Consider the following 13895-nt stretch of genomic DNA (forward strand, 5'->3'; position numbering starts at 1 on the left):
TTGTCAAAAGTTTCCCGGATTTAGCCTTATAGAGAAATCTGTCACCGACTAGAGTATATACAAATACAATTATGTAATTGTATTTGCATATTTTTAAAGTAGAAACAAATGAAAAAAAAGAAATAAAGGAAAAAAGACTTGAGCTCAACTTAAATTTAAAATTTAAGTTGAGGTGCATACGTATCCCCAATGCTCATTTGCATTAGGGAATTGCGCGTCGGGGTCATCATAATCGGTTTGAAATGCGAAGCCAAAGTTATGTTGTTGAGGAGGGGTATGTCTTCTGACTTGGTGGGTACTATTATACTTGGTTTCATATTCGGTGTAGAGAGCACGCAAGTTAAACTCGAATGTTTGTTGGATAATTGACCGGTCCGGGAGGTTTATTTGAAATGTTTCGGTTAGGTTTACTCCCCATTGGTCATTGGTATCCGCTTGCAATGCTTGAAGTGGAACAAGATCAACAGAACTCAAATTGTTATAATAAAAATCTAAAATCTTGGAGGTACCGGTTAATTTCCATTTTGGATCTAAGACCTTTGCAATCAAAAACACCGCTGGAATCTCACTGAAATACTTAAGCCATTTTTCAATCATATAATATAAAACACACATCAATTCAGGAGAAGCATTTTTCATCGCAGTTTTAAAACCATGTGATATATACATGCAATGCTCTAAAACACGAACAATAGTGTAATAATAAACACCCGATAATTCAACAGTCGCATTTTTGAAATATTTGAACAATTTAAATAAAGCCACGCTATGATCCCAACAACTATGCGACAGATATAAATCAGAAACATGATAGGTTCTAAAAAAATCACACAAAGAATCTTTATGCGTCAAAGTAGAATTCAGACAATCATATGTCGAATTCCATCTATGAGACATATCCATGGTAAAATTCGTATATCTTACATTCTTTTGATGGCAATACTTCTTCCAAGTTTTGCCAATAGGCGGCTTTTGATAGATTAATCTAACTGCAGTTCTAATAGGACTAACATGCTTTTGTCATAATTCAAGCGCATCTTGTACACATAAATTCAAAATATGACATATGCATCTTTGATGAAAATACTTACCACCAATAACCGGAGCACAAGCCGCAATCAAGTCATTAATACTTGCAGTGTTAGCAGTTGCATTATCAAAACCAACAGAAAATATCTTATTGCATAATTGAAATTCATTCAAAACTTGAATAATTAAAGAAGCAATTTCGGGTGCAGTGTGTGGTGTCTCAAATTCTCTAAAGCCAATCAAACGCTTGTTCAAAGTCCAACTATTGTCCACAAAGTGAACCGTAATGACCATGTATGAAAGTCTATTAAAACAATCAGTCCATACATCTAAAAAAATGTTTACTTTGTGTCCCAAGTTGAGTAAATAACGTGATAATTCAATTTTTTTCTCTAAACATTGTCGAACGGTCATTCGACCTACTCTTTTGACAGATACGTTCAAACCACTTTGCATAGTAACCTCAAATTTTTTGTCATTATAAACATTAAAAAGAAAATGCTTCATTGCAGCCCATCTAGTCATAATGTCAGCAAAATTTTTAGGATCATATTTAAAAAGAGGCGTACCTGACGAACCTGAGCCACCGGATTGGAAGTCTAGTTGGGTTTGGGTAGTGGTAGTGCCACATTCTACCGGATGCTTTGTCACCAAATGACGACGGAGGGTGCCATATCCCCCACCACTCGCAAATTTGTAGACTTTTACACAATAGTTATAATATGCATGAAACGCCGATGTCTCTTCTTGAGAGAGCGGATCATTGGGACTTGGAATTACCACCGGGACCTTCTTGTAGTGTTTAACAAAAATATCAGATTTCAATGCTTTTTTAGTGGGTGGAGGGAGAGGCATGTCCTCATTTCCGCGGCGCTAGACAGAATATGAGAATGAGATCTATCATCATTGTTGTCCGAGTCCGACGATATAGACACGTCGTACTCGTCATCTTGTTGTTAGGAACTACCACAGCCCCTCCCCCACCTTGATGCATTTCAGCGAGTAGCATGGTCATCCTATGATCTTCTTCTATCTATAAATATTATATAAGTTGAATTTTTAATTAGGAACACAAAAAAATTAAAAAAACTCAACCTTATGAAATTATGAATTGTAAAAATAATTTTATTTTTTAGAACTTACTTGCATGCGTTCAGCCGCCACTCGGGAAACCTCTTCCATAACTTCTCGACGACTAGGTCGCTTTGATCTTTGAGGACGACTACTTTGATTTTGGGCAATTCCTTTGCCCCGATCACCACGTCCCGGTCCACCACGAGAAGAAGACATAATGCAAAATGAAAGTAGTATGGAATATTGAGTATTGAATAAATGGTAAATTACGAACACAACAACAAATATAGTAGTAAGCACCTTGAACAATTAGAGAGAATGAGGATAGAGAATAGAGAAATTGAGAAGGAAATCTTTGTTAACACAAGAATGGGGTGAGTAAAAATGATGGGGGAAGTGGGGTATTTTATAGGAGTAAAATTGGAAGAAATAAAAAAAAATCAAATTTCAAATTTCGGCTGGTTTACCGCATGAACCGGCGGTTCAGTCCATGGTTTCTAACCGAAATCGCCGGTTTCTAGCCGAAAACTGGCGGTTTCTGACCGGTTTTCAGGCCTATACACTGCCACCTATACGCTGCTTGAAAAAGGTGCCGAACCGTCGGAAACCGGCGATTTACGTCAGAAACCGCCGATTTCTGACGTAAACCGCCGATTTTTCTGCACACCTAGCCTGAAAACCTACGCTCTAGTCGGAATCCTACTGTTGGAACCGCTGAACCGCTGGTTCAAAACGGTGAGCCGACGGTTTAGAACTGCCGGTTACGGTTCACGCTTTTTTTGAACCTGAACTGGCCCGCTTGAACGGTCGAACCGCCGGTGCCAGTTCCGGTTCCGGTTTGTGAACCACCGGTTAACCGGCGGTCCGGTTCGGTTTGTGCATGTCTAGAGGTATCCCTATAACAACTTTAAAATATCGTGTATGGTACCCTTATTTTTAGAAAGGCCAGAATGCCTCTAGTGGCATTTTGGTTAAATTCAAGTCGAAAAAGGATTTAAAAGTCAGTAAACAGTGAAAAAGTCATTCAAATAATATTAGGTTCATACAAGAGGTGTGTGGCAATATTTTTAAAACATGAGTGTTTACCATTCGAACCTAATAGATAAGTCCCAAATATGTAGTTCACTCTTTTTTATTTTTTTACAATGCTAGAGAGCTGTTGGGTAATCAAATTCACAATTGAAGATCCAGGGCCGTATCACGAGACAAACAATAAGAAAAAGAGACTAATAATAATAACTGCACCAATTGACTAAATTCTGAAATCATGTTTTGTTTATTTAACATGCTTCCATGAATTCGAATTATTCTTTATTTTCCAACTCTCCTGTAGCACATTTCCAACCACCCCGGGATGTTATTGTAGGTACAAGAAAGCAACTGATTCATCTGTCGATATATGCATAACATGTCCATTATCTATACAGCACAATACAACACATGCTCGTTATAAGTGATATTCTATTTGGTGGTTTAGACAATTTGATCTAACAATATGTCGTCCGTTTGGGTGAGCTCTGTCTGGTACTTATTCTCGAGATAATACCACGCAAGATTAGGTCTTGTCTTGTGAGTCTTGATCTCAAGTAATCTCGGGTTAATATAGAGTAACCAAACACAGCCTAACATGATCAAGTCACGCTCATGTTTTTGCCGAAATAGTTTTTAGCAACAGGATACCAACACCTCCGACAGCCAAAGAGAGAAGCAAAGGAATTCCAATCGATCCTAAATCTGATATGCCATCGGTTCGTCCTTGATGAGACCTTTCCCCGTAAAATTCATGGAGCATGCTGCTCAGATTATCGATCTGAAGCATGATCTGACGTTGCCCACGAGAAATGAGTAATACCTGCTCGCAGAAGAAAGAATGGATTCATGGAATCAACAGAGTACCATGAAACAGTTACAGGACTGGTAAAGCATCTTTGTTATCATAGCCATTCGAAGAAATTGTCTCAAGTCTTTGATTTTCCTCACAGCTGAGGAATAGAAAAAGTATCGAATAGTAAAATATAAATCTAGAAATTACCTCTTCCATAAAAGCAGATTCCCTTGCCAATTGGGAAGATGAGGATGAATTGGGCAGATGTGAGCCACTCATCAGGCCGTTACCTACACCAGCACCAAGAAGAGACGATGGTGCAACAGCACTGCAGCCATCTGCCTGCAATGCCAAATTCTGTTGGCTAGCTGACACTTTCCTGATTGAAACTTTTGAGTTTAATTCTTCAATTCGTGAAGTAAACTCATCCATGCGCTCATTTAAGGTGGAAATTTGTTCAGACAGCTGAGTAACAATGCCCTGAAAAGATAATAAGATTGAATGGTGTATGACTAGTTTGAGAAGAATATAATTTAAAATGTCAAAGTGAAACAAAGTATAATATGGATATTATGTTTATTAGTAATACCATCAGTTCCACTACAATAACATATAGAACACCACGTAGTATGAGTTCTAATAAATCTAAGATCTAAATAACTATTCTTTGGTACACAGTCTTGGATAGAAGTGTTGAACATAAAACTGTAATATTGTATCAGTTGGTCTAATACACTTGTTAAGAATATTAGTATTCTGTCCCACATCGGTGATGTGACATAGCCTAGCTTAGTCTCTTGTACTATATGTATGTGGCATGTGTTGAGTAATAAAATACACCAAATACACTACTACTTTCTCTACTATGTCTATTTACTTTTCCGCTTATATCTATATTTTACTGTTCTACAACACTCTCTCAGTATTCATCATGAAAGTCCAAATGATAGGAGTACAGACAGATGCACCACGAGCACGCTTGTGTTATTTCTTAGAAATCCATAACTGCCTTGACAATGTAGTGTTTCTTATTGCTGATCTCCAAACTAATATAAAAGTAGGTCTTAAGATTTCAACTATTCAATAGTACTTATTCCAAACTATAACTATTAAGTACCAGCTCTTTAGACAAACTCTGGCACTATCTTACACTTAATCCTAAATCGAAAAGTATGGTAAAAATCTTGAGGCACTATCTTAAAGTCTCTGAGTTTTGAATATCGATTTTTGAAGTTATATATAAAGCATGAGATACCAATCCCACCAAATCAATAGAGAAAAGATTAAGAAAACATTTAAATTAGCAAGTCTCACCTGATTAGCAAGTGCAGCTGGAGAATCTGGGGTTCTTCCATCATACCTTCTATTGTTAACAGCAAGTTTTGTCAGCTTACTTAGATTTCTATCACGGTTCGTCGTGTACGATTGAGAAATCCCACTGTGGATGTTAAAATCAACATGTTCAGAAGAGATAAGACCTCAAGAGTTTCACAGAAAATGGCAAGAAACATGGGAACTCAAATATACGGCAGGAAAAAACTCAAGTGAAAAACTATATTAATGAGAATACCAGAAAACTTTGAACTACTTAAAGCACAGAAAAATCCTTATAAGCTTGTGCAAGAAAATCACACCGATTCATGAACTTCATTCTTCTATCTGCAGAGGCTCGGGATAGAGCTTCTTTAGGACTTGAAACCAAATCATCATCAATGCTTAATTTCGTCTTCAAATCATCAGGCAGTGCCTGCGGAACTTGGGATGAGACAGAAGATAATCAAGAGTGAAAAGAAAAGTTAAGTTAAATCTAGAAAGTTTCAACTATATCATACCATTACGTCATTTATGAGTTTCTCCAACTGAATTTGTTCTATGTATGTGCGTGGAATATAAGAACTGTCCAAGCCCAGCTCTTTAGCAATAAACTTGACATACATACGATCTTTTCCTTGCACCTAACATTCAATACGAAACAATCAGATAATTATTTGCTCCTCAGGCTCTTATGTAGACCTAGAGGTAACACATATTGATCAAAGACAGATGTTATAACTCCAACTACATGAAGAGGATTATATTGGCATCTCAAAAGACCAATTTAGAAGTAAATGCTGGCTTTGGTTGCTAGTGGGGAAGTTCCAGTATTTTGATACTTTACCTAAATCTTTCTAGAACAATATGAAGGCTTGCTGTTAAACAGTATTAAATTAATAATCACAAACAACAGGCCCAACCCACTGAAAGAGGATTAAAGAACGAAATGAAACATTGTACAGACCCTTGAGTAACATTCTAAGAATCTACTCACAAAACTAGGTAGTAAGTAGCTTACAAGAAGAATGACATAATACCTGGATGTATTTGCGGTTCAGTTGCTCCAACCAGTCGGTTTTTACACAAACTTTATCACTGGAGAATACATGGCTGCTTCTTTTCAGAATGGAGGCAATTGTATACCCTAGTGCCATCAGTCCACCGAGAAGACGTACACTCACTTCAAATGTGATTCTTGGAGATATGATGAAAGGGCTATCCGTAACCCATTCCTGAAATAAGAATATACGATCGTAATGCTCACGAAATCACCATTTTATACCATTTTAGACCTGGCAACAAATACTGATGTGAAACACAGGTCCTAATAAAGCTTCCATCATGTGCTTAGAAACCATAAACAAAAGAAGGCTCTGGGCTAAGAGATAAAGGCAAATCATGCTTATGTTACTGCCAGTATCTTTAGATCCTAAGGTCATCAACTGATCTTTTAGCTTTAGCTAGTTTTCCCATCATACATTGAAACACCTCATATGTAGAAAGAGATAATGAATCTGTATCATGAATGGACATTGCTATTCCATCAGAGTCAAAGTTGTTGTATCCAAGATGAAACAAAGAATTCTTACACTTGTATCAAAGACGTACAAAATACAGAACATGAGAATTTTCACAGATACTATTGCGAGTTCTAAGGAATGTGGGATTAAATGATATCATCATAAAGTGGTAGAATTTTCGGTGAATAATACAATTCAGGCAAGCTTATGGATTTACTTTTGTCATTTATGATTTTTATTGTCACAATTCTGCAATAACTAACCTCAAACATGAGATTGTACTTTCCATCTCTGTTCCTCATCCTCAGATATGATTGACATGCTTCAGGATCTTCACCGGGTGGTAGAAGATATATATCATAAGTTTCCTCTGTGCTTTCTTTATAATCATCAGAAAAGACGGCCTTAATTTGATCTACAGTCACTGGCCTTGTTGACTTAAGCAGGAAACAGAATAAAATCTAGCCGTCAAAATGTGGGATATGCATATGTAAAAGTATGATTTTCCTAGAAAATGTTGGCTCACCTTCAATATGTAGGTGGGGTTTTGAAATCCAGAAAATGGATTAAATTTATTAATAATTTTTATTTGTGCTGTTTGCAGATCTGGCTCAATAAAAGCTTTGTACATCGGATATACCTGTACACATGGATACAATAAGACTGTTGTAATTCATCTCTAAACTAAAAATTATATAAAGATTTTTACGATAATATAAACAAGGATGAAGGTGCACTGTTTCAGATATCTGATGAATTATCTCTTCAGGCTCTTGTCCTGCACGTTGAATGTCTCTCAGGACACGTTTTACAAGATCAAAGTGCACTCCACCGGTAACAGAGACACGGAGGTCAAGGAGAGGCCGTAACTTTTCACTCAAGGCATATATTCCTTCGATAATCACAATTCGAGAGCTAGGAACTTCCAGAGTCCTGCTAAGTGTCAGAGGTTAATAAAAAAAACTTGTTCAAGCAGAAACATATACATTTAGATGGGTGCAACTAACATGCCCGCAAAACAAACACAAAGGAAAAATCATATATGATAGTCTCTTTGAATTCAATGAGTTCTCAAAAGAGCAAATTATACAGAATATTAGCAACAAAAAATTCGAAAGCTTTAGTTGAAACTCGTGTCTGCCCCAAAAAGAAACACAACACAGAGAGAATTAGAAACTATATTAGTTATTTCTTTTCTTCATGAAAGGTGGCAATTTTAGCATTAGGCCATTGGTGGTGGTGCTTATTAAGCCTTACTGTCTTCAGGCACCTCTGACGAGTATCAAGTCCATAGTGCCCATATGTTAGTACTAAAACTTAACTTGTCAGTGTCCAGTGGGTTAAACTCCAAGGGGCTTCAAATAGGAAAGATAAATTTAAGATGTTATCCATACTGTAAAGAGTGCCTGCTTTTAGATGTATGGGGTAAGTTGGGTCTTTGTCATGAGAAGTGAAAAATGTCAAGCATAGTTGAGATGAGAACTGAAACAGGGAAAGGCATTAGCAAAAGAAGGTTCAGTACAAGGAACAAAATTTGTGAAATGCTAAAAGTTGAATCAATTGAATATTGATTGCAGGAAGCCAAGGAAATGCATAGACACTAGCAAGTAGCAATACAAAGTAGTATTAGTAATTATTAACAGTAAATATTGAGCAGCAGATTAAAGCTACTATTATTGATTAACTTTAACTGTTGCATGGATTTCAGTAGAGGAAACATGGATCCCTCAGGACTCAGCCATCCCAATTAGAAATAAAATAAACAGTTCGATGGACAAGCAACTGGCTTACAGTTGCTGAATAATAGCAAGACTGATGAGGTTGTTACTCAGTTTTTTTAAAAGAAAGTAGGTTTACAACTGGGGTTATGCATCATTCAACTTCCTTATTTCCAAAAATTCAGCAGGTCGGTTTTGATAGAAAATCAAAATGAAAGTAAAACGGTGCCGAAAATGAACTTGAAACTAGGCCTCTAAGAATTATTTATTGGTGCAAAAAGATAATCTGATACTACTGCTAGAATAAATGGGGAATTGTACCTTTCAACTGCTAAATGAGTATTTGATTTACAAAAGGCTGAACTCCTTTTTGGCCATGCTTCTTATTCTCCATATTTATGTGATAATTTAACATACACAAGTATTACTAACTTCAACAGTTCAACTTACATTTCTTTCTTTGTAAAGCATGATGTTGCTAATGCTTAAATATATAATGCAACCATTTCTATTAAAAAACAAAGAGCAATACTCCAAATTTTTGTTGCAATAATTATACTTAGGAAAGAAGCAATAGAACCATTCAGAAAAAAAAGATACAGCAGCTTCTGCTATGGCACAAAGTTGGAGAACACTTAACCTGTAGCCTACTCGAGAGCTAGACTTAAAATCATATATGGGGATTTGGACAGAACTTCCAGATTTGAGACCATGGATATTCTCAAGTAGTGTGTCATAGTCGGTCAAGCGCGGATCTGTTCAGAAGATATGAAGCACTACAGTTTTAATAGGATACTATTTTGTGTAATCCACCAGTAATAGCAGCTTAATAGGATTCCTGAAATATTTAAAGATGGAAAGCAAGAAAGAGAACTGGTAACTACATCACATTAATTTATTATCAAATATCATAACGGAGCTGTCAATATTAATCTCTGCATTGTTCTTTGAATAAGAAAGATGTGAACCACTCAAATACCACATTGAATGTCATCATATATTTCAACAAAAATGAAGACTTATTCAATTTAAGGTTACATGAAACCATTTCATATGAGTTGATACACACAGAACCCTTTTTGTCATTCACAATTCAGAAAATAAGGATTGATTAATCTTGTACCATTTCAGCCATATAATTGAATCATACAAAAGGCACTTTAAGAAAAGCTTCATTTTCAAAGCTATACAGGTTCTTTTAAATTGAAGAATAGAAGGTTTAACAAACTGAATTTTATGCAATAAGTTGCATACAATCATCAAAACTTTGAATGGCCATCATAAAGAAAGTGAAAAATGAGAATGGAAAAACTCTGAATTTCATTCCAGCAAGAGCCACGATTCTGGCTTCATACTGATCTAGCACTCACGAGTAAAAGAATCTCTGGTTTATGAGGTAAAAATTAGTCTGAGAATACAAAGGAGGTTGAGTGTACCATCAAAGTTGCCATCAATAATACGAGAAGCATCATTGTAGTTATCCATATTTATAACAGCAATGCTAGGCATAAAGGTAAGGATCTTCTCAGTAAATACCGTCTTCCCAGCTCCAGAAGGACCTGCCACCCCCACTAATACCATCCCTTCATTCTTCTGAGCCAATAATTGGCATGCACGGACAAATACAAAGAAACCCTTCTCGAATGCGAGTGGATCTTGGATTGGAGCAATTTCAAAACGATCAGTATCCTTTCTCTTAATTAACTGAACTTGATCTCTCAATAGACCAGACCGTCTCCTGGGTGAATCAGCACTAGGAAGAGTATCCTGAGCCATACTGAAGATGACACAAATCTCTAACAGTGCAAAGTTTCACTGCAATAAATGACAGCTATAAAAATTTCGAAAAGAAAAGAGAAGAAAAGAAAGAAACTTCAACATTGCACATTTGGAGGAAGATCAAGTAATATGATATTTTAACTTTCAGCATTTTCTATGACATGTACTCATAATTTTCATCTAGGTTTGGATTTTGTTAAAGGTAAAAGTTAAACCTTTAAAAAGGTCCGTACGTACCTCCAAAAAACTGAAGTTTCAATTTTAGGTATTTATTACATTCTGTGGAAACTGTTCAAAATGAAAGAAAGAGCAAAAGATAATAGAATGCATGAACAAACTGGTTTACTTCATATATGATAAATTCAACTCTCATCTTTGTCATTGCAAACTCTGCCAGATGCAAGTGAGTCCTCTAAAGAAAATAATTATCCATGGACACATTTTACCACGTTATTCAACACAATATGGGAAACTGGTACAATTATGCCCGTGCCAAGTTTTTTTGGTCAGTTTTCTCCAATCTATTTGGCCAATAGTGTTCCGTAAAGAAACTAGGCCTTATGCATGAAAATAGGAAAGAGGGATTTGATGATAACTCAGTTGGAATTAGAAAGCATTGAGGAAAAATGACTACTGAACATGGAATAATACAATACCGAAACTCCTCAAGGTATCAATCATGATATTAATGAACATGCTAGAAATCACAATGGGAAAAGTACATGAAATATATGGATCTCATTGTATATCTGTAGCTGTCAACCCATGACAATAGGGGTATAGCTGACTTTTCACTAGACTTTTCCTATCTTTTTCTTGTGATCAAACAATAAAGAGTTTCTCAAACTAGTCCAAAAAAACATGAACATGTGAGAAGCTCGTTGAAATGTCTGAAAGCAAGCTATTGTCAGAAATGCTTTTCGCATTTTTTGTTTGTGATTTTGGAAAAAGATCTTTCCTAAGCAATCATCTAACCAAATTACAACCTGTCCAACCAGATACACTCTTGGGGAGAAATCTCGAGTCTGGTGGGACATTTCATGCACCTTAATGATGATAGATATTAGTGAACTAAAGTTGCAAATGTCTTTCAATTTGGCCATCATAGCTTTTTCCTCATAATTTGCAATCACTCAATTACTGAAATCAATATTTTTCTCAAACTTCAGGAAGACGAAAGGAACTAACTACATAAGCACTATTAGTGAAATTGAGTTTGTAAACACAATTTCAACAGGATAAAATCAAGAAATTCGAAAACAGAAGATACATCAAACTTTCTAAATATAGTTTGGGGAAAATCACGGCACTAATCACTATTTCATACAATGAATTTTGAATCACAAATCCACATAGAAAGAGAAAAATCAATAGAGCAATTAATTTCACTAAGCTCCACATCATGAAAGTTTTATATCATAAGAATCAAAATTCCACAACAACAATTCATTCACACTAAAAGGAACAACAAAATCAGCTCAAAACACAGCTACCAAGCAAAACAACGCTACCAAAATACATGCACGATGTAAACAGCAGCAACACTCAGAAAATAAAGTAAAAAATTAGTCCAAATAGAGTAATTGCGCCGACCGACCTTAACTACACGAACTGGATTGCAGTTGAATCCCGAAGAAATGGAAGTATTGGGGCATAAATCGTGATCAGAAGTCAAATAGGTCTTCCCGACTTTCTCGCTTAGTGTTTTTTTTTTATTCTAGAATGAAACTTAGATTCCGTGTTTGTACTGGACTTTTTTTTATTCCGTGTTTGGGAGCGACGCATGACCCTCATGCGTCTTCTTTTAATGAAACGCATGACGATTATGCGTCTTTAAGGGAGACGCATGAGGGTCATGCGTCTCTCTATTTTTTTCATTTTTTTAACGACGTATGAGGGTCATGCGTCACAGATAAAGACGCATCTCCCTCATGCGTCGGTATTTTTTTTTTAATTTCACGGGCGACGCATGACGCTTATGCGTCTTAGGTGGAAACGCATAATGCTTATGCGTCTCTAATTCGAAATAAATCAGCCAAGGCAAAGGCAGAATGGACTCCATACAGTATAAATTAGCCACCCGGCCAGGTGGAATTATTACAAAGGAAATTCACCCGGCCGGGTAGAATCCGCTGGACTCCCCACGGTATAAATGAGTCACCCGGCCGGGTGGAATTTCCTATGCAATAATTCCACCCGGCCGGGTGAATCTACCGGTAGTCGCACGCGGCGTTCGTAGATCGCTCATATCTCTCTCATCCGAACTCCGATTAGGGCGTGTAAGGTACCCACGCGAAGCTCTTTCGATGATGAAGAAAATGGTAGTCTCAAAATAGGATTTGAACCCCATCTTGATAGGCAGATTAATATAGATGCAATATTAATAACAAAAATGTGAAAGAAAAATAATCCATATCAACAGCTATGTACATACACAAACCACCATCTATTACAGTTCTCAACTGATTAATAAATTTTGGTTACACCAACTAACTAAAATAAACAAAGTGCTTGAAATGATGTGCTACTTATACGACGATGGAGTATATTTCGACGGTCCAATGCCCTTATTCTTCCTCGTAGACAACCTCTTGTACACTTTGCTCATGAGCTTCCCAACCCCGCCACGTGATGAACCCTCCGCAGCTGGTCGAGGTTGGGTAGGAATCCTATGAACAACGTCTTCGTCCTCATTTTCCTCCTCTATGTTGTCATTTTCTTCATCTCCTTCATCATCATCCTCTTCTTCAGCTTATACATGCGGCACGATCTGATAATTCTGAAAGAACGAATCGACCGACGCTCGGGCACCACTCCATTGCGGCACGTCTTGGCTTTGTGAATATGGGCGACGATTCCAATCAGGCTCAGGCTGGCTTGGAGAATACAGGGGACGGTCCCACTGTGACTGAGACTCATGAACCGGGTATAAAGACCACTGGGGTGGGTCATGCCCTTGATTCGGGGGCTCTGGTGCTACATAATCGGGATGCGGCTGCTGTTGGTTTCTGGGATTACAAGAGATAACAGTAGGGCGTAATACAACCTAAAAGAAGGAATACAAATGGAAAACTGAACTGAAATTACAACTGAAAAATTGAAACAACTAAACCGTGTAGTTTGATAGCCGAGTCGAGGAGGCCTCTTCCCGCAAGACGAGATACGCCCCGGTAGTGCTCTCGGTTTGGCGTGTCGTCCCCAAAGGTAAAACGACTACATCTCTGGTGAAGTAGCACCGCTATCAGCAGAGCTCCGGCGAACTGGATGGAGGAGAGGGCAGAGCTTCGACAGAAAGACAATGCAGAGAGGGAGAGAATTTATGATGCAAATGCTTGTGAATGTTGTGCAGAGATGCATGGAATGGCTAGCCTATTTATAGGCTCAGTCCACTGCTGGGGGGTCAACAGCCATGATGGTTGTCATCATTGCGAGAGTGTAACTGCCGAACGTTACGACCGTTACGAAAGCTTGTGGCAGGCGTGCGCTTTTCACGTGTGGAGCGTGTGGATTTCTCACGTGGCAGCCGTGTAGACTTTGACTATGCCACGCTTGACAATGTGTCAAGCCACTTGGATTGCTGACTCGGCGGTGGTCTAAAAAGATTAGTAATGGTCCAGACCCAAGCCCAAAGACCAA

General features: G+C 37.5%; 1 protein-coding gene across 1 annotated transcript; it reads right to left on the minus strand.

The window, feature by feature from the left end:
* Positions 1 to 3333: 3333 nt before the first annotated feature.
* LOC121747990 (inorganic pyrophosphatase TTM1-like) lies at positions 3334 to 11970 on the minus strand. The gene is made up of 12 exons (XM_042142186.1): positions 11857 to 11970; positions 9917 to 10295; positions 9121 to 9235; positions 7500 to 7695; positions 7289 to 7402; positions 7026 to 7199; positions 6280 to 6474; positions 5761 to 5883; positions 5563 to 5675; positions 5243 to 5366; positions 4136 to 4408; positions 3334 to 3955 (listed from the first exon to the last, which is right to left on the minus strand). The coding sequence occupies exons 2-12, from the start codon at positions 10254 to 10256 to the stop codon at positions 3746 to 3748; spliced, it is 1977 nt and encodes a 658-aa protein (XP_041998120.1). The 5' UTR covers positions 10257 to 10295; positions 11857 to 11970; the 3' UTR covers positions 3334 to 3745.
* Positions 11971 to 13895: the final 1925 nt, after the last annotated feature.

Source organism: Salvia splendens, chromosome 9 (genome assembly GCF_004379255.2).
Source record: "Salvia splendens isolate huo1 chromosome 9, SspV2, whole genome shotgun sequence".
Classification (NCBI taxonomy): Eukaryota; Viridiplantae; Streptophyta; class Magnoliopsida; order Lamiales; family Lamiaceae; genus Salvia; species Salvia splendens.